At 41.1% G+C, this 22,007-nt stretch overlaps 1 protein-coding gene across 2 annotated transcripts in view; it reads left to right on the top strand.

Annotated features, from left to right (window-relative positions):
- Positions 1-21,721, top strand: part of LOC143750621 (zinc finger SWIM domain-containing protein 6) — a 104,187-nt gene extending 82,466 nt beyond the window's left edge. For both annotated transcript variants that reach the window (XM_077243783.1, XM_077243782.1), the window contains exons 9-14: positions 3,242-3,508; positions 7,918-8,053; positions 11,048-11,205; positions 18,074-18,237; positions 18,326-18,407; positions 18,925-21,721. In XM_077243783.1, coding sequence (XP_077099898.1) covers positions 3,242-3,508; positions 7,918-8,053; positions 11,048-11,205; positions 18,074-18,237; positions 18,326-18,407; positions 18,925-19,787 — 1,670 coding nt within the window. In that variant the 3' untranslated portion in view covers positions 19,788-21,721. The remainder of the gene's footprint in view (positions 1-3,241; positions 3,509-7,917; positions 8,054-11,047; positions 11,206-18,073; positions 18,238-18,325; positions 18,408-18,924) is intronic.
- The last annotated feature ends 286 nt before the right edge of the window (positions 21,722-22,007 follow it).

The following is a 22,007-nucleotide window of genomic DNA, read 5'->3' on the forward strand; positions in this document are numbered from 1 at the left end:
CTAACCTCACTTATGCTTCTACTTTAGACTCTGATTAAAAAGATATGGTATATATTAAGTGTAAAGGGTGAGTCTCTTTTATCTGAGCCTAAAAGTAAGAACTTTATTCTTCCCTGCTGCATTTTTAATACACTTTTAATTTTAATGTTTTCTGTTCCCATCTCTTATTCATGAGCTTTGATTGGAGAGGTGACTGTATCACAATCAGAGAACACGGTGCTGCAATTATACATTATTGTTGCCTTTGGGCTTATGCCCGTTCTGATTGGCATCAGAAAGCGTAGGTGCGATCGCCCGTCTCCAACTCAAGATGGGCACCAATGAGCCATTAGCCTAGTGTGCATGCAAACAAACAAACTCATACCTAATTAGGAGTCCTATGGTCCAAAAGAGATTTTGATGGGGATAGGATTTTGCATGGCACCGGATATGTGGACTGTGGATTTGTAGACTATGTATGAGCCGTAACTTGCCTGATGTATCTCTCCTAATTCTCCAGCTTCCCGTCTAGGGCTTCTTGCTAGTGAAGAGGCTGTTCAGTTAGTCCACGAGTAGACAAGGCTCCCCTTAAGCCAAAGCACTGGCTTTTATTTCTCTTTTTCTGTGGTTGTCTTTGAACTTTGAGTTTATTAGTGAAGGAGAAAGAAAGAGATTTGGTGGTGGGATTGCAGAATAAAAGAAGGTGTGAAGCCTCGAGCTTCCCTCTTTGCGCTCATTTTTGATTAGGACATTAAATCCTCCCGAAGCCATCTGCACAGGTCCAAAGAGGCATCATTAAAACATTATGATGCTTCTCATTATTAGCCCCAAATGAGTCACCATTGGTATTAATGTGTAACCAAGAACATGGAGCCCTGGATTCACTTTGCTGTTAAAATAATAACGGCATGAACCATCAGAAATCCAGTTTTTTTTAATGTGTTTTTTAACACATGGCCATTTTGCTGTGTCTTTCAAGGTTTTAAAGGAGGGGTTTGCTCAAAATTCCTTTTATGAAACTTGTTTTAATCTTAGCATATCTTTAGGCCTTCTTGCAAATTGCATCTTGTTATAGCCCTGTGTTTGCATAGTGGAATCTCAATTATAGAAACCTGAGGGAATGACTTGTTACGTCCAATTAAAAGCTTGGAATTGGTGCTGAGGGATCGATGACACCCAGCCAATCAGATAGGTAGATTTGGTCTTTAGGTTCAATTCCTCATTAGGGATGGGAATTTTTCAAAAATATTGCATTTGAATATTCGGGCTCATAAAAATCGATTGTTTAATTGACGTTTAACGAAAAAGACGTTATTTTTTACGTTTTTGTCACCATTTCAGAACAAGCTCACGATTAGGCAATATACACAACAAGCTTACAATATATGTTAAAGTTTTCTTTTAGTTGAAAACATTAAACAGTATGTGTAAACAAAAAATATAAAGATCAAAAGCATTTAAGCTCCAGCGCGAACAGAAAAAAACGTCTAATAAAGCAGACTGCGCAGTTATCGTACAGAGCGTACATATGCACTCGAGTCAGCATATGATTATCGTGTTTATATTGTTTCACGTTTATGTTGAGAAAAACAATAACATCCACATGCTTTGGGTGAGAAAACGCGCTGTGCTGACAGATGTTTCAGAGACACACAGGTAATTTGCGTTCTCTGTTTTTAAACTTGTCTCCCTCAGCAAAACTTGAAGGAAGTATATGTATCAAAATAATTTTGCATCTGCGCTTACCTGCAGTCGTGATGGACAGCTGTCTTTCCTCAGTCGACTTTTTGGATTTTATGTGATTTCTCATTGTGGTGAAGATTATAACTCGGATTCATTCATTAATTTGATCAAAAGTAATTCCATTTTGTAAGATCATTTAGTAAGATCATTTTTATAATTTTCCAGTAATTCCAAACTTCGCGAGGCAGACGAGAACATTTTGTGATCAAATACATCAACTTGTTAACACGCTCCACAGCGCCACCCAGTGCATTTAATTATAACTGTGAGTTAGTGCTTGGGATTTATCATAGATTCCCTGTATTTACAGCCAACAAAGCAATGTTGTAAAATTCGAATAGTATTTTATTTTCGAATAATAATAATAATAATAATTACAGATCGAATATTCGAAAATTTGAATATTCGTCCACACCCCATTCCTCACTGCCAATCAAAAGATGACGCATCAAATCCATTCCAGTCCATCAAAAGGATAGATTTGGTTTCCGACTCCTTAGCGCCGTATCGGTTCCTCACAGCCAATGAAAATACTGGATTTGGTGCTGAGGGATTAACCTATCAGCCAGTTAAAGGAACTGGTGAAAGTAACTCATAGCCAATCAACACTGGTTGAGGAGTCAATCCAGCATTTTAATTGGCTGAGGTCAAACCCTTGGCACTAAAATCAGCCTTTTGATTAGGGCCAATCCTCAGCACAAAATCCAGCCTTTTGGATTTGGTCCTTATGGATTGATCTCTTAATAAATTAGAAGACTGAATTTGGTGTGATTCAGTTCCTCACACCCATTTAAGACTGGATTTGGTGCAGAAAGATTGACTTCTCAGCAAATTATAAGGCTGGATTTGGTGCTATGGATAAGTTTCTCAAAGCCAGTTGAGAGACTGGTTGAGGCGTCAATCCTTAGCACCATATTCAGCTTTTTAATTGGCTGAGATGTTGATCCCTCCGCACTAAATACAGACTTTTGATTGGTTAAGGGGCCAATCCTCAGCTCAAAAAACAGCCTTTCCAATCGACTCCATTGCAGCCAATTAAAAAGCTGGATTTGGTGCGGAATTGGTTGGAAGGATTGCGAGGCTCAGAGCTGCACGTCGGAGTTGGCGACCACATAGATTGAGATCAGTGAAGAGTGAAGAGCAAGGGCTCAGCCTGTCTGTCTGTCTCTCTTTCTCTCCTAGTTTCTAAATACAGCCTGAGCCTCGTCATATCCAACAGCATTTCGCACCATCTCACAGATATGAATGGGATGCATGAACCATCCAATGCATTTACGAGTCCAGGGTACAGTGTATTACCTCAGTCACTCAGGAGCCTAATTGAGCATGCCTTGCCTTATGCCCTATCCGGCTAAGCTGCTTCATTAGACTAGGCAGAGTTCCTCTCTGGTGCCTCATTATACGGCAAGACCTGTCTAAGAACCAGTGCCTGGGAGGAAGGTCTCACTACAGTGGTTAACTGTGGAGGTGTCACCACCTCCCAGATTCTTACATGCTTTCTGTTTCTTGCCCTCTGCAGCCAGCACAATGAGCTCGAGCAAGCACAGCGAGCTGCACTTGTTTCCGTCCACGCGCCGATTCTTGGAGGAGGGTGAATCATACCTGGCCCTGGCGGTGGAAACGGCCCTGATGGGACTGGGTCAACAAAGAATCATGCCTGATGGACTATACGCCCAAGAGAAGGTGTGCCGCAACGAGGAGCACCTGATCGCCAAACTGCAGGAAGTGGACCTGGACGATACCCTGGTCAAGATCTTCCGCAAGCAAGCTGTCTTCCTATTAGAGGGTAAGTATTGGTGCTTTCGCAGATTTACGGTGCAACCGGAGGGAACGATGGCAATACTATTTGGTTTTTCATTAACTGAAGCTAAAAAATATCAATAGCCTGAGGAAGCAATTTGGATGTAGTTAACAATTCTGGAATGGATGCATTTGATTTCCTCATGCGTCAGTTACATATCTAGCCAAATAATTCGTTTATGAAGCATGCATTTAACAATTTGCTCAAGAATTGCACATGGTATAGACAAGAGTTGTCAAAATCCTGCTCCTTGAGGACTGCATTCCTGCAGAGTTTAGCTACAACCTTCTCCAATACACCTGATTACAATTTCCTAAATCCTAAAGACCTTCATTTGCTGGTTTAGTTTTTTAACAAGTATGGGAGCTAAACCCAGAAACAGGAACCTCCAAAAGTTGATAGTCAAATTGGCTTAAAAATATATTGAATTAAATATATACTAAACATACAGAAATCAGCATGATGCGAAGTGAACAGATCTAGGCATCAAAATATCATGGATATGTCCTCTGCAAAACTCACCAGTTGTTTCTAGGGCAATGCTAGGGTCTTCTGGATGGTTGCTTGTTAGTTGCACAGGTATTCTGTGGTTGCTTGGGCCTTGCTAGGTGGTCGCTTGCAACAACTAAGAATACCTTAGAAACAGACACTTTACCACCTACAACAGCTTAGCAATGCCCTAGAAACCATTCAGAAATTTAGAAAGTTGCTAACTTTTTCTGGGGCAAGAACCATTCTTGTTTCCTTCAGAAACCTAGTTGTTTTCCAAGTTGAACAAAGTTACAGACTGCATTTCCCTCAGAGCGGTGTTCAGTATGTGTAAAAGTGCTCAGTGGTGGACGAGGCTGTTTGTTTCACTCGCGGCTGGTGTTGGGAGTAATACGAAACGGTCTTCTGCCTCTGAACGCCACTGGGTTGTTTTGAAGAATGAAGAGAACTGATAAACTGGCCCCGCAGTGTGGATTCCTCCACCCAGCAAATGCCAAGAGCATGACGGGGGCACAATAAACAGGAAGGCATACATTCGATTGGCTACACGGTTTGGGGAGTTCTGGCCAAATATGAAAATCCAACAAAACAACAAGAGCGTTCTCACACTGAGAGACATCCAGAGCATGCCCCCCCTTCCAGCACACGCCGTAATAGAGTTAGCATGCTCAGCTGTTCTGTGTGTTTTTAGTTAGTAACTTTAGCGAGACGTGACTGCAGCTCTGTTCCAAGTCTAGTGAGCTGCCTTGCCGTCTATCGGCTATATAGATAGTTCAACTGAACAGTTCACTCATATTACTATGAATGGGAGAAAGTGCAACAAGCAATATGGTGGAATACGTCTGGCCTTTTAAATAAAAGAGCCACTCGGCCAATGGTAATGTCATAGCGTAACTGCAGCTAGAATCTCCCATAGGAAAAAGTCTATGTTCTGAGATGCGCTTGGGACTCCACATGCTCAATGGCTTTACCAACCTAAAATATGTTTTTTTTTTAATGCTATTTAAGCATAGTAAGCAGTTAAGCATCAGAATTTGGTGATAATCTGTCAAATATGTTTTAAATGTGAATTTGTTAAGCTATTGTTTTACATTTCAGTAGGGATGCACCATCTATCGGCCACCCTATCAGTATCGGCCGATATATGTTCATGTTTAATGTTATTGGTATCGGCCCAATCAGAAAATGTGGCTAATTATATATAAAAGCCGATAAATAATGGATTATTTCTTTCAGCTGAGACTCTTCAGATGCACACTGTTCACCATGATGGTTTTGAATTGCTTGAAATATGATTGGAATCACTTAAATACAGGAAAATACAGTGAAGGGCAGCACAAGTCTGTCATATCGGCTACATAAAATTGTGTGCTTGGGATATGGTGAGACTTTTGTAATCAGGCTCTCAAAAATAAAAATTTGGTTTTAGATGTATCGGCTAATATATCGGTTATCGGCTTTTAAATATGAAGAATTATCAGTTATCAATATCGGCCAAAAATGTTAATATCGATGCATCCCTAAATTTTGGTTTATATAGATAGGAGTCAGTCTTTCTCTTGCATCCGTTGAAAGACATTACCATGTTGCTAAGCTAACAACTTGATGCTCTAATAAGCATGAAAACAGTCAAAATAAATTTTACCCGATATTTTTGTGCTATTTTTTAAATATGTACTTAGTAATTAAATGTATAGCCATCTTAAATGTTTTTTTCTCAAAGCTTGTCACAAGGCATTCTGGGATTGCATTTTCTCTGCAGTATACTTGCAGTGCTGTTTATAATTTAGCCAAAATAAGAGATCTGGTAAGGCCAGCATAAACATGCACTGCAGAGAATCTCAGTATAAAAATGAATTCTTGATGGCTAATTAGTTGAGAGACGTAACGTAAATATACATAAGTATTTAATTTTACTAATATATATTATTTGACCAAATATTTGTGTGGGTTATGTATTTTTATGCTTGGCACCACGCTGGTCTCTCTTGCACTTCACATGGGTAGAGCTATTTGTGAGTCTCTGCTTATTTTAGACCATCACATATGAGGTTTTATTTTGGTTTGGTTAAGATGCTGCAGCACATGTGAATGTTTAGTTTGGTTATTTTGTCGGTTGTCTGTTTGTATGTCTAGTGCCGTGTGTATTTGTGAAGAGGCTTGTGGTCGCTGCGCTCTCAGTCACAAATAATCTAATGACAGGGAAAGCTAAGCGCTCACATATGGCTTTATATTGTAGGCAAGTGTGAAAAAAGGCCGTGCTCTTGAAAGTGGGCGTGTGGTTTTCATCTGGTTTGAGGATGAGGAGGGGGAGGGTCTGTAAAACGATCTGTAAGCAGATTACCCATGATGCAGCACAACACCACAAGCCCATCTCGGCCTGCTTTTTGTGCGTTTCGCCTGGAAATGGATAACGTTACTTGCAGCTTTCCAAAGAGGATGTTATCCGTGTGTGTTCTTGACCTACGACCAAACTATGATGTTAGAGATGGCGATATGCATGATTATATTTGAAGTGCTCTGCCACGGCACTTTGTGATTTTGATGTGTCATGCAGAAGGGTATCTTGGGTGTGTGTGTGTGAGATGAAACTGGAACCTCCTAAGGCGTTTCTTTCTCACACTCTTACGCCCAGTTTTTACCAACAAATCTGTGCATTTCTAACCACATCTAACAGCTTCTGCATGTGTTATATCTTCTGACATCGTACGACAGCTTTATTGAAGTCATCGATCGCACTTTCAAACTTGTGTTAACATTAGTGCTGAAAGAAATGTACAAAAAAACAACTTAATTATGATGTCATTTTAAACACATTTCACAAAAGTTTTACATCTAAAGATGTTGATTAGTATTTAATAATGAAAATCAATAACTGGTTAAACCAGATGCATAACACTTATTAAAAAGGATGAAATATTTTGTTTACTTGCATGTCATTTAATCATTTACCAACATCAGAGAACCGTGAAATGACAATGTGTTATTAAATTGACATTAACTTAACCCTTTAAAGCCATTTATTTATTTATTTTTTCTAATGGAACAGTTTATTGAAAATTTAGACAATCTTTTTGAGTATCAAATTTGATGCATCAGGCTTTTATGGCTCATATAGTATGATATAGTGTGAATAATTATGAAAAAAAACAGATCAGTTTTATTCAGAGACAAACTCAGCAAAAATATGCAATTTGCTGCAGATGCTGATATTTATATGGACAAAACGTGATGAAATTCTGATGCTTGTAATGTAAATCAATGAAAACTTTATAACAGTATAGCAGATACTTACATAAAATTGATATAAATATCAATAACTGCCAATATGTCTTAAGATGATATTTAAATGCTTTGTTTTATGATCAAAGCTCTGTAGTTTTAAAATATATAATGCAATGCAATACAATAATGATTGAGAAATGAACAAATAAACATTCCTCAACCTTCCTGATGATCATATTTGAGACTAGAGTATATATTAATATTTGAGAAGAAATATTACTAACAATATCAAAGTTATTCTTACATTTACCTGATAAAAAACAAGATTTTACAGCAAAAAGACACAAGCATAAGGGGACGATTTTAAACTTATACTAAAAGGTTTTTTACTTGTTGAAAATGTGTAAATTATCAATCAGACGACAGAAGTGCTGTATTAGATCGTGTGTGACATGTTTATCAGCAAAGTTTTGATCATGTTGATCATTTAAAAGCCTTAGAAATGTGTGCATCAACAATCATGGCTTTATAGGGTTAAAATCTCAGAGGGGCTTAAAAAAACGATTTAGGTCAAAGTGGTTCGGCTGACACAAAAGTTCAGGAATCCCTGATTTAAATGAGGATAAACGCAACTGTTCCTGGATGTTTTAGTGTGTCTCACGCAGTGTTTTCTCTTGCAGGTGGGCCCTACAGTGGTTTGGGAGAGCTCATCTATAGAGAGAGCGTTCCGATGCACACGTTTGCCAAGTATCTCTTCACATGCCTCCTACCTCACGATGCCGAACTGGCGTACAAAATTGCACTGAGAGCAATGCGGTGAGTTTCCACTGGCCACATGAAAACCATCACGTCCACCTACAGTAACACACACAACCATGACTGTGGCTCCGTTTCCTCTTCCGTCTCTTGTTTTTATTGCCTTCGCTCACCCAGAGAAGGCACAGTTACATCTCCACTGATTCTCGTGTGTGTGTGTGTGTGTCTGTGTGTGTGTGTGTGTGTGTGTATAGGGCGTGAGGTTATCTGGGGCACCGTTTAATCAAAAAGCGCCTTTTGCTTGGAAAACTGCTAAATAATTCATGCCCACTGAAAATGAGTTTTTGAAAAAGTGTGAATAATAAATATGTGTCGTTGAGTCTAATTTGGGCTGCAGAGGTAATGCAGAGTGCTGCTTTCACCACACACACACACACACACACACACACACACACACACACACACAAACACACACACACACTCGACCCGTGTGTTTATGGCCATTTGTGTATGCGTACAAAGTGTGAGTGTAACAGAGCGTGTGTGTCTGTGTGTGAGAGCGTGTGTGCATGAGAGAGAGAGAGAGAGAGTGTGTGTGCGCGTGAGAGAGAGCGTGGTAAAAGTGGCAAATTTTAGTCACATGACCTAAAAGATTTTTTGATTGATGCCTGCCATTTATGCATAATGTTTCTTAATGATTGATTTACACCGCAATTTTGTTTGTTGTGCTTGTGTTTCTTGAACAAGGCCCAATGTGCAACAACAAATCTTAAACTGTGTCCTAACCAGGTGTGATGTCATCATTTTTCTGTGCACACTGGATGCAAAAAAACATAATCAGAGCCGATCCGAACTGTTTGATGTTTAATATGCAGTGGAGTCATGAGATTTCACTGTGAACATCACAGTTCGCTTTGATCGTATGCTGTTTTATGGCTGGTTCTGGTCCAACAAGATTAACATCGACATCTTGTCACAGATTTCCTCTCATATGTTTTATTAATCTTCCTTTTTTGACCAACCTACACACACACACACACACACACACACACAAAAATCATGTCACCAAATCTGTCTGGTATTGTATTATATTTTGATTGGATTGCATTTACCGGGGGATTTTCAGCTCAGGATACACGTATAAAGTCAATGGTATCAAACAAAGATCCACCTAAATTTAGCCAGCGCAGGAGCTTCGGGCTCAGTATTGACTTTCTCTATAAAAAGACCATGCTCTCCGAATAACTGCTCTCCGTGGCATCGGCTCAGACGAGGCCTGGTCTCCTCATAATACAATTCCCCTTTGTTGATAACTCTGTAATTATCTCCATGCCAGGACATGACGCTTTGACATATTTGCGCTGCACGACAGGACGAATCTTGCTCTGACATGAAGATGTGTGATCAGATAGATGATTGGAAGTTGTGTATGACTGGAAAGTCATGCTAGATACAGAAAGTAGCCTTAAAGATGCCCAACATGCAACTAATGGGCAATTTACCAAGGTCATATTCGACATCTGTCATAATGAAGATGTCCATTTTGTAAGTGCACGGCAAAAATGTGCTCGTATGGAAGATCTCTGATGTTCATGTCATACCTAAAACAGGGTCAAATCCAGCTGGACGCTTCTTTTTGCCATATTGTAGTATTAATGGTGTGTGTGTGTCTTTGTAAAGGCCGCTGGCCGCCTCCAGGCTCATGTTATCTGGCTAAAACAAGACACACTATCCTTTCCCAGAGGAACTTCTGCTGTGGTTCTAGAGCTGCTGAAGCTAAATGATATTTAAAACATATTTACGTGCATAAATCACTTCCTGATTAGTTAATGACAACCAAAAGATTAGTAATAATCAAATATTAAACGTTTAGCTACTTACATTTTCCCATGCAGTCTTCAGACTTCATCTTTAACTGGAATCCGCAATCGTCTTTAGTGAACAATAAGCCCCGCCAACTTTGATTTTTGTTTCGGCAATCTCAATGATTTTGACATTTAACTTTTAAAGTCCCGCTGTTGTCAATACTTTTATCCCTTAAAACTCATCTTTGAGTTTCAAAATGACACATTTAAAAGTTTATTCCTTGAAAAACAATTCTTCATGCCTTAAAATATCTTGAACGAGATCCACTCGTTGACGATCACACGTTGATCTGATTGGTTACAAGGTAGTTTGTGACGTCAGAAATACCAGCGATTTCAAAGCGTGTTTTTGAGACTGTCTTTGGTTCACTGCAGTTTTAAGGAGAAAATACTCAGCAATGCTGTCGACTTATGAATTTACTTATTGTTTGTCTTAAAGAATATTAAAAAAACCCCGTAGACATATAAACAACATTAAAAGCTTGATTTTCACCACAGGGGGACTTTAAAACTTTTTGTCATCCTAACATCAAACAAAGCTGAGCATCAAGAATATCAAATATTAGGGGTGACGATTCATGCACATTAGTAATTTGAGCTGAAGCACTTGTTTTAGAGCTGGGCAACGATTAATCGCATCCAAAATAAAAGTTTGTTTACATAAAGTGTGTGTGCTGTGTATAAGTATTTTGTATATATATAAATACACACACATGTATGTATATATTTAAGAAATATTTGCATATATATATATATATATATATATATATGTATATATATATATACATTTATATTATATATAAATATTTTGTATATAAACAACACATTTTTCTTAAATATATAAATGCATGTGAGTGTATTTATATATACAAAATAATTATAGAGTACATACATGGATATTATTTAAGAAATATTAGCATTTATATGTATATATATTTATGCATAATTTATATTATATATAAATATAAATATTTTATACATAAATAACAAATTGTTCTAAAGTTTATACATGCATGTGTGTGTATTTATATGTACAAAATATTTATGCACAGCACACACGTTATGTAAACAGACTTTTATTTGGGATACGATTAATTTGCACTAATTTGTTTATATTATTGGAGATTTTGCTCTGACTGTTCTGCTGTTTCTGAAACTGACAATGTTTCTGTGTCTCTTTCGTTCGTAGGTTACCAGTGTTGGAATCCACGGCTCCTTCGGGCGACATGTCCCGGCCTCACCATATAGTATCAGTCGTCCCCAACCGTTACCCACGATGGTTCACCCTCAGCCACATCGAGTCCCAGCAGTGCGAGCTGGCCTCCACCATGCTGACCGCTGCCAAAGGTCAGAGAGTCTCCTTCACTCTCCATCACATCACTCTCCATCACTCCACTCTCCATCACTCCACTCTCCATCACATCACTCTCCATCACATCACTCTCCATCACTCCACTCTCCATCACTCCACTCTCCATCACTCCACTCTCCATCACTCCACTCTCCATCACATCACTCTCCATCACATCACTCTCCATCACTCCACTCTCCATCACTCCACTCTCCATCACTCCACTCTCCATCACATCACTCTCCATCACATCACTCTCCATCACATCCCTCTCCATCACTCCACTCTCCATCACATCACTCTCCATCACATCACTCTCCATCACTCCACTCTCCATCACACCCCTCTCCATCACATCCCTCTCCATCACTCCACTCTCCATTACATCACTCTCCATCACATCACTCTCCATCACATCACTCTCCATCACTCCACTCTCCATCACTCCACTCTCCATCACTCCACTCTCCATCACATCACTCTCCATCACATCACTCTCCATCACTCCACTCTCCATCACATCACTCTCCATCACTCCACTCTCCATCACTCCACTCTCCATCACTCCACTCTCCATCACATCACTCTCCATCACATCACTCTCCATCACTCCACTCTCCATCACATCACTCTCCATCACATCACTCTCCATCACATCACTCTCCATCACTCCACTCTCCATCACATCACTCTCCATCACATCACTCTCCATCACATCACTCTCCATCACATCACTCTCCATCACATCACTCTCCATCACTCCACTCTCCATCACATCACTCTCCATCACATCACTCTCCATCACATCACTCTCCATCACTCCACTCTCCATCACATCACTCTCAATCACTCCACTCTCAATCACATCACTCTCCATCACATCACTCTCCATCACTCCACTCTCCATCACATCACTCTCCATCACATCACTCTCCATCACATCACTCTCCATCACTCCACTCTCCATCACTCCACTCTCCATCACTCCACTCTCCATCACATCACTCTCAATCACTCCACTCTCCATCACTCCACTCTCCATCACTCCACTCTCCACACATAACTCTCCACACATCACTCTCCATCACATAACTCTCCACACATCACTCTCCATCACATCACTCTCCATCACATCACTCTCCATCACATCACTCTCCATCACATCACTCTCCATCACATCACTCTCCATCACATCACTCTCCATCACTCCACTCTCCATCACTCCACTCTCCATCACTCCACTCTCCATCACTCCACTCTCCATCACTCCACTCTCCATCACATCACTCTTCATCACATCACTCTCCATCACATCACTCTCCATCACTCCACTCTCCATCACTCCACTCTCCATCACATCACTCTCCATCACTCCACTCTCCATCACATCACTCTCCATCACATCACTCTCCATCACATCACTCTCCATCACTCCACTCTCCATCACTCCACTCTCCATCACTCCACTCTCCATCACATCACTCTCCATCACTCCACTCTCCATCACTCCACTCTCCATCACATCACTCTCCATCACATCACTCTCCATCACTCCACTCTCCATCACTCCACTCTCCATCACATCACTCTCCATCACTCCACTCTCCATCACATCACTCTCCATCACATCACTCTCCATCACATCACTCTCCATCACTGCACTCTCCATCACTGCACTCTCCATCACTGCACTCTCCATCACTGCACTCTCCATCACATCACTCTATATCACATCACTCTCCATCACTCCACTCTCCATCACTTCACTCTCCATCCATCACTCTCCATCCATCACTCTCCATCCATCACTCTCCATCCATCACATCACTCTCCATCACTCTCCATCCATCACATCACTCTCCATCCATCACATCACTCTCCATCCATCACATCTCTCATCATTATCCGTCACTCTCATCACTCTCCTTCACTCTCCATCACTCTCAATCAATCTAATCACTCTCCATCAATCCACTCTCCACTCTCCATTCCATCACTCTCCATCACTCCACTCTCCACTCTCCATCACATCACTCTCCATCAAATCACATCACTCTCCATCACTCTCATCACATCACTCTCCATCACTCTCCATCACTCTCCATCACTCTCCATCACTCTCATCACTCTCCATCTCATCACTCTCATCACTCTCCATCCCTCTCATCACTCTCCATCACTCTCATCAATCTCTATCACATCACTCTCCTCACTCTCCATCACTCTCCATCACATCACTCTCCATCACATCACTCTCCATCACTCTCCATCACATCACTCTCCATCACATCACTCTCCATCACATCACTCTCCATCACATCACTCTCCATCACATCACTCTCCATCTCATCACTCTCCATCTCATCACTCTCCATCACATCACTCTCCATCACATCACTCTCCATCATTCTCATCACTCTCATCACTCTCAATCACTCTCATCAATCTCCATCACTCTCCATCACATCACTCTCCATCACATCACTCTCCATCACTCTCATCACTCTCAATCACTCTCATCAATCTCCATCACTCTCCATCACATCACTCTCCATCACATCACTCTCCATCACATCACTCTCCATCACTCTCATCACTCTCATCAATCTCATCAATCTCCATCACATCACTCTCGATCACATCACTCTCCATCACTCTCCATCACATCACTCTCCATCACATCACTCTCCATCACTCTCATCACATCACTCTCCATCACTCTCCATCACTCTCCATCACTCTCATCACTCTCCATCTCATCACTCTCATCACTCTCCATCCCTCTCATCACTCTCCATCACTCTCATCAATCTCTATCACATCACTCTCCTCACTCTCCATCACTCTCCATCACATCACTCTCCATCACATCACTCTCCATCACTCTCCATCACATCACTCTCCATCACATCACTCTCCATCACATCACTCTCCATCACATCACTCTCCATCACATCACTCTCCATCTCATCACTCTCCATCTCATCACTCTCCATCACATCACTCTCCATCACATCACTCTCCATCATTCTCATCACTCTCATCACTCTCAATCACTCTCATCAATCTCCATCACTCTCCATCACATCACTCTCCATCACATCACTCTCCATCACTCTCATCACTCTCAATCACTCTCATCAATCTCCATCACTCTCCATCACATCACTCTCCATCACATCACTCTCCATCACATCACTCTCCATCACTCTCATCACTCTCATCAATCTCATCAATCTCCATCACATCACTCTTGATCACATCACTCTCCATCACTCTCCATCACATCACTCTCCATCACATCACTCTCCATCACATCACTCTCCATCACATCACTCTCCATCACATCACTCTCCATCACTCTCCATCACTCTCATCAATCTCCATCACATTACTCTCTAATCACTCTCCATCACATCACTCTCCATCACATCACTCTCCATCCCATCACATCACTCTCCATCACATCACATCACTCTCCATCACATCACATCACTCTCCATCACATCACTCTCCATCACATCACTCTCCATCACATCACTCTCCATCACATCACTCTCCATCACATCACTCTCATCACTCTCCATCACTCTCATCACTCTCCATCACTCTCATCAATCTCATCACTCTCCATCACATCACTCTCCATCACATCACTCTCCATCACATCACTCTCATCACTCTCCATCACTCTCATCACTCTCCATCACTCTCATCAATCTCATCAATCTCCATCACATCACTCTCCTCACTCTCCATCACATCACTCTCCATCACATCACTCTCCATCACATCACTCTCCATCACATCACTCTCCATCACATCACTCTCCATCTCATCACTCTCCATCACATCACTCTCCATCACATCACTCTCCATCACATCACTCTCCATCACATCACTCTCCATCACATCACTCTCCATCACATCACTCTCCATCACATCACTCTCCATCACTCTCATTAATCTCATCAATCTCCATCACTCTCCATCACATCACTCTCCATCACATCACTCCCCATCACATCACACCCCATCACATCACTCCCCATCACATCAATCTCCATCATTCTCATCACTCTCCATCACATCACTCTCCATCACATCACTCTCCATCATTCTCATCACTCTCCATCACATCATTCTCCATCATTCTCATCACATCACTCTCCATCACATCACTCTCCATCACTCTCATCACTCTCATCACTCTCCATCACTCTCATCAATCTCCATCACATTACTCTCCATCACTCTCCTCACTCTAATCACTCTCCATCATTCTCATCACTCTCCATCACATCATTCTCCATCATTCTCATCACATCACTCTCCATCACATCACTCCCCATCACATCACACCCCATCACATCACTCCCCATCACATCAATCTCCATCATTCTCATCACTCTCCATCACATCACTCTCCATCACATCACTCTCCATCATTCTCATCACTCTCCATCACATCATTCTCCATCATTCTCATCACATCACTCTCCATCACATCACTCTCCTTCACTCTCATCACTCTCATCACTCTCCATCACTCTCATCAATCTCCATCACATTACTCTCCATCACTCTCATCACTCTCCATCACTCTCATCACTCTCCTCACTCTAATCACTCTCCATCACATCACTCTCCATCACTCTCATCAATCTCCATCACATCACTCTCCATCACTCTCCATCATATCACTCTCCATCACTCTCCATCACTCTCAATCACATCACTCTCCATCACTCTCATCAATCTCAATCACATCACTCTCCTTACTCTCCATCACTGTCATCAATCTCAATCACATCACTCTCCTTACTCTCCACCACTCTCATCAATCTCAATCACATCACTCTCCTTACTCTCCATCACTGTCATCAATCTCAATCACATCACTCTCCTTACTCTCCATCACTCTCATCAATCTCCATCACATCACCCTCCTCACTCTCCATCACTCTCCATCACATCATTCTCCATCACATCACTCTCCATCACATTGCTCTCCTTCACTATCCATAACATCCCTCTCCATCACTCTCCATTACTCTCCATCACATCACTCTCCATCACATCACTCTCCATCACTCCACTTTCCATCACATCACTCTCCATCACATCACTCTCCATCACATCACTCTCCATCACATCACTCTCCATCACATCACTCTCCATCACATCACTCTCCATCACATCACTCTCCATCACATCACTCTCCATCACTCTCCATCACTCTCCATCACTCTCCATCACTCTCCATCACATCACTCCTCATCACATCACTCTCATCACTCTCCATCACATCACTCTCCATCACATCACTCTCCATCACATCACTCTCCTCACTCTCCATCACTCTCATTACTCTCCATCACATTACTCTCCATTACATCACTCTCCATTACTCTCATCACATCACTCTCCATTACTCTCATCACAAATCATTCTCAATCACATCACTCTCATCAAATCACTCTCCATCACTCTCCATCACATCGCTCTCCATCACTCTCCATCACATCACTCTCCATCGCTCTCCATCACATGATGGAGAGGCCTGTTACTCAGGCCTGTGAAGTGCGTTTCCGCTAGCAGACGACAAAACGAGTTCCAACCGTAAAATATCAAATCTGCTTTCGTCTCCTTGGTTTGGAGAAACAACAGGCTTGGAAAAGTTGCACACTATTTTTAAGATCTAAATGCAGCGCAGTGCAGAGAGGCTGAAATCAGAGGAGATCAGAAAACTGGGGATGAGTGGAAATCCTGTCTCTGAACGGAGCGTTTGAAGGGTTTCTCAGCGTCTCGCATCACGCCGGGCATCCGGCTCTAGGTGCTGACTCGCGGCTCATGCTGTGTGTGTGTGTGTGTGTGTGTGTGTGTGTGTGTGTGTGTGTGTGTGTGTGTGTGCAAGAGTTTGTGTGTGCACGCGTGCATGCATGTGCGTGTAAAGTACGCAGAGTGTGTTAAGTTATGCATAATCCGTGTACGTGACTGTGTCTACGTGTGTGTGTATTGTGAGTGTGTGTGTGAGCGTGCATGTCTGTGAGTGAGTGTGATTGTGTGTCTATGTGTGTAAGTGTGTGTGTGTGAGAGCATGTGTGTGTATGTGAGAGTGTATGTGTGTGAGAGACCGTGTGTGTTTGCTGTAGACAGTGTTTCTGAGCTCCTGATGTTTCTCCAAGGTCACTGGTGACTGTTTGCAGTGTTTACAGAAATGGCAGAATGGCCAGTCACGTCAAATTTCCATCACATATCCCATTAAATATTTATGAAATATTACACATTCTCTGTCCTCCCTTGTATTTTCACTAGGGATGGGCATGAGTACCTGAGGAGTCTGAATCGACAACAATCGATCAGGAATGCATTAATATTCATTTCATGAACTTAATATTAATAATTAAATGATTTTTATATTTACAGTAATGTTTAATCATGAATGCATTATTTAAATGCATCAAATTATGCATAATTATAAACTTGGTTAAGGTATTTGTATGCCAAAACATTTTTTATATGTATATATATATATATATATATGCAAAGTGGGAACCAACAAAAAATATTTATATCTGAATGTGTTCCTCATTATTTCTTTATGACAGTCTGGCCAAAAAATATGTTGCACAATTTGTCATGTTTCATTGCGTTATTATCACAAATCAAACCATCGTATCCAAGCACAACTATGCAATATGCTTACAAAATTTTTAACAAACTTTCAATCATTTTAAAATATAAAATACACTACATAAATTGCATACTTCCAGTTGTAATATATCATAGTTTTACTGACTTCTAAAATGCGTAACACATTGTTTGAGATGTTCATGTGTTGTTTTCCTGTGTTGTTTGCAGGTGACGCTCGAAGGTTAGAGACAGTATTAGAGTCCATACAGAAGAACATTCACTCCTCCTCTCATATCTTCAAACTGGCGCAGGATGCCTTTAAGATCGCGACGCTCATGGACAGTTTGCCGGACATCACTTTGCTAAAGGTCTCCCTGGAGCTGGGTCTTCAGGTATACACACTTCTCCATCAACACACACTTATAACTGTTTGTGGTCATTTCCTTACATGTTTTCTGTTTCTTTCCTGATGACTCTCAGGTAATGCGTATGACGCTTTCGACGCTGAACTGGCGGCGGCGAGAGATGGTACGATGGCTTGTCACATGTGCCACAGAAGTTGGTAAGTTTGAACTTTGTGTTACTAGATCTTGGTTAGCTAAAACAAAAGCAATTATCCAGTCAAGGCTGCACTTTACTGTGATTTTACCACGGTATGATAGCTAAACAGTAAAATAACCATAATACACAGCCATTTATTTCTTTTACAAAATTGCAATCTGATTAAAATTACTGTTTATCAAACTATTCACTTTATTAATAGGAAAGTAAAATAATTATTTTTGCACAACTGCTGCAAAAATCGGTTGTTTTTATAACAAAAAAGATTTTATTTTATATGTATATATATATGTATATATGTGTGTGTGTGTGTATATATATATGTGTGTGTGTGTATATATACAGTATATGTATATAATATAAAATCTTATTTTTGTATATAGTTTAACATGTATTTTATTATATATGATATTTGAATAATATTTTAACTGAACCCAATAAGAATATGTATTAAGGACATAAATAGGGACAGTTTTGCATTCTTTAATGACGTTGACTGACATTTGGTGTCTGCGCAGGGGTCTACGCACTGGACAGCATCATGCAGAGCTGGTTTACGCTCTTCACGCCCACCGAGGCCACGAGCATCGTAGCGACCACCGTCATGTCCAACAGCACCATCGTAAGGCTACATCTGGACTGTCATCAGCAGGAGAACCTAGCGAGCAGTGCGCGGACGCTAGCCCTGCAGTGCGCCATGAAGGACCCTCAGAACTGCGCGCTATCGGCGCTAACGCTCTGCGAGAAGGACCACATCGCCTTCGAGACGGCCTACCAGATCGTGTTGGACGCGGCCACTACGGGCATGAGCTACACGCAACTGTTCACCATTGCGCGCTACATGGAGCACCGTGGCTATCCGATGCGCGCGTATAAACTAGCCACACTAGCGATGGCCCACTTGAACTTGAGCTACAACCAGGACACGCATCCCGCTATTAACGACGTACTGTGGGCTTGTGCGCTTAGCCACTCGCTAGGCAAGAACGAGCTGGCCGCTATCATCCCCCTAGTGGTGAAAAGCGTGAAGTGCGCAACCGTGCTGTCGGACATTTTGCGGCGTTGCACGCTGACGACGCCCGGCATGGTGGCACTGCATAGCCGTAGGAACTCTGGGAAGTTGATGTCGTTGGATAAAGCCCCGCTAAGACAGCTCTTGGACGCCACGATCGGGGCGTACATAAACACGACGCACTCGCGGCTCACGCACATCAGCCCGCGGCACTACAGCGAGTTCATCGAGTTCCTCAGCAAAGCCAGAGAGACTTTCCTCATGGCGCACGACGGACACATCCAGTTCACACAGTTCATAGACAACCTGAAACAGATATACAAAGGCAAAAAGAAACTCATGATGCTCGTGCGAGAGCGGTTCGGCTAGCTTTCGCTTGCCTAGCGACGAGAAAAACATTACGAACCACACCGGTATTATGTGTATAGACTTGCGCAAAAAAAAGAAAACGGGAAAAAAAAGTGGAACGTTGTCATGTTGTTGGAAGTTTGTGTGTTTCCCCTTTTATTTGTGTGAAAGAGTATGTCACAAAGTTTGGGTTTACACTGAGTATATGTTGTCAAGTGGCGAAAGTCCACACAGCACTCCAGATCTCTCTGTTTAACATTCACAGCCTCAAAGTGAAGAAGAAAAATGGCTTTAAACCAAACAACACCTCCATCCTAAGTGACAAGTACCTCGTACGGCTTCAGCTTTACTCCTTCCTGAACCAGTCACACGTTACCAGTGTACTAAAGAAGTGTTAGAAACCAGAAAAACAAAAACACGTCTCCATTTTTTTTATTTTTTATTCCTTTTCAGTTCACAAGGCTAATTGCGTGGCTTTGCAGTGCTGTTTCGTCCAAAAGCATGTCTCTCTCTCACACACACACACACACACACACACGCTTCAACCCCATTGTGCTTGCGCTTGTGGAAACTTAGCGACTGTCGACATACATCTCAGGGATTCTCTTTGAAAAAAAGGAAAAAAAAGAAGAAAAAAATGGTCATGAAAGAATGAGAGCATTTTATTGTACTGTATATATGATAGTATATGTCTGAATATTGAAAAAATGTATACGTTAACTAATTTATAAAAAGAATATTCTATGTAATGCAAAATACTTGAAGCTGCAGTACCTTGGTCTGAAATAAAACATATCAGAGGGACTAAACGAAACGCGAGCCTCGGGCTGTGTTCGGAATGGAAAGCTAGCGCGCGCGCACTGCGCGGGAAACGGAAACGGTAGGCATTATTAGTCCACGAGGAACGTTTCTCCTGACGTTGCATGTTTAATTCAGTTCTTCTTTTTCACATTTACTCTGCATTGCACAGTATCATCCGTTGTGCCAGTGCGCTAGCGTGCCTTTCCGAACACGGCCGTGCTGTCGGGGCTTGAATCGGGCAGTGAACCTGTGTGTCGGGTCTCTTTGCTGATGCACGATTCACGATCTGGGTCGAGTTGGCATTGACCCGAGGGCACCGGTGGTTTGGACGGACACCCAGTGAACCAGAGCAGCAAGCCTTAGCATTAAGAATTGGGAATGCAAGAAACGCAGGCCCACGTGCCTCAAAAAACGCCTAGAAATGTAGATCCAACAGTATCGATGTTAACGCAAACATGCCGAGCGATTGGCCTGACGCTCTTGTTTCTTTCCACAATAATCGAGTCACGACGAAACTCCATTTTTATGCACAATAACATGTACTTGCCTATCTGCTGACATCTTAACTTTGTGCAAGACAGAAAGTTGCTGTGTAGGTCTGACTGTTCAAATGTTTTTTTTTTGTTTTTTTTTTGTTTGTTTTTTTACATTTTGTCGTTCCTATAGGATTCCTAAGCGAAACAAAAACAGCCTTCTTTCTTGCCTTGTCTTAACGCTTTAAAATAACCAAACTGGAGTTCTAACTACCAAACATGTTCGTTAAAAATGAAAGCCAACCAACTTTGGTTACAACTTTACTGTCTTTAATTTTAGCTGAATGGTTCTTATTCTGTGCTTTAAAAGCAGGTTTCCTATGTTTTTGGTGCAAAAACGTTGTCGAGTGTTCCCTTCCTTAGAGGTTTGTCTGTAGCTCTTTTTATTTTACTTTATTTTGTTCGTTTAGAAACAGAAATATCTTCTTTTTTTCCATTTTATTTATTATACAAGGTAAACGATTGTACTTCTTCACCCGTGTCAACATTCTCATGAAGTTGAATTTAAGATTTGATACACCGATATCAATTTATTTATGTAACTAAATCACTGTTTTATAAACTTGTTAATGATTCAACATTTTTGTTTTAATTAAAATTAGTTTTTTGAGAGGAAGCAAATCATTGAGTCGTTTATGTGCATGACACTCGTACATTTTACATCACTGATTTTCATCTGTTTGGTGGGGGGGGGGGGAAAGCTTGCAAGATGATGCACAAGTCTAGAGAAATGTATTATAATAAATTTAATATATTATCAATATCGAAAAAATGAAATGGACAAATCACAATAGAAACAAATATGGAGTAAAATGTACACAAATATGAATTGTATTTCAATCAATGGACAATACACAATATATAGAATTAAGTAAAATAGTATAATTGAAAATATAAATTATTCTAT

The sequence above is a fragment of the Siphateles boraxobius genome, unplaced genomic scaffold (assembly GCF_051911475.1).
Source record: "Siphateles boraxobius isolate OS27281-9 unplaced genomic scaffold, OSU_SipBor_1 25, whole genome shotgun sequence".
Classification (NCBI taxonomy): Eukaryota; Metazoa; Chordata; class Actinopteri; order Cypriniformes; family Leuciscidae; genus Siphateles; species Siphateles boraxobius.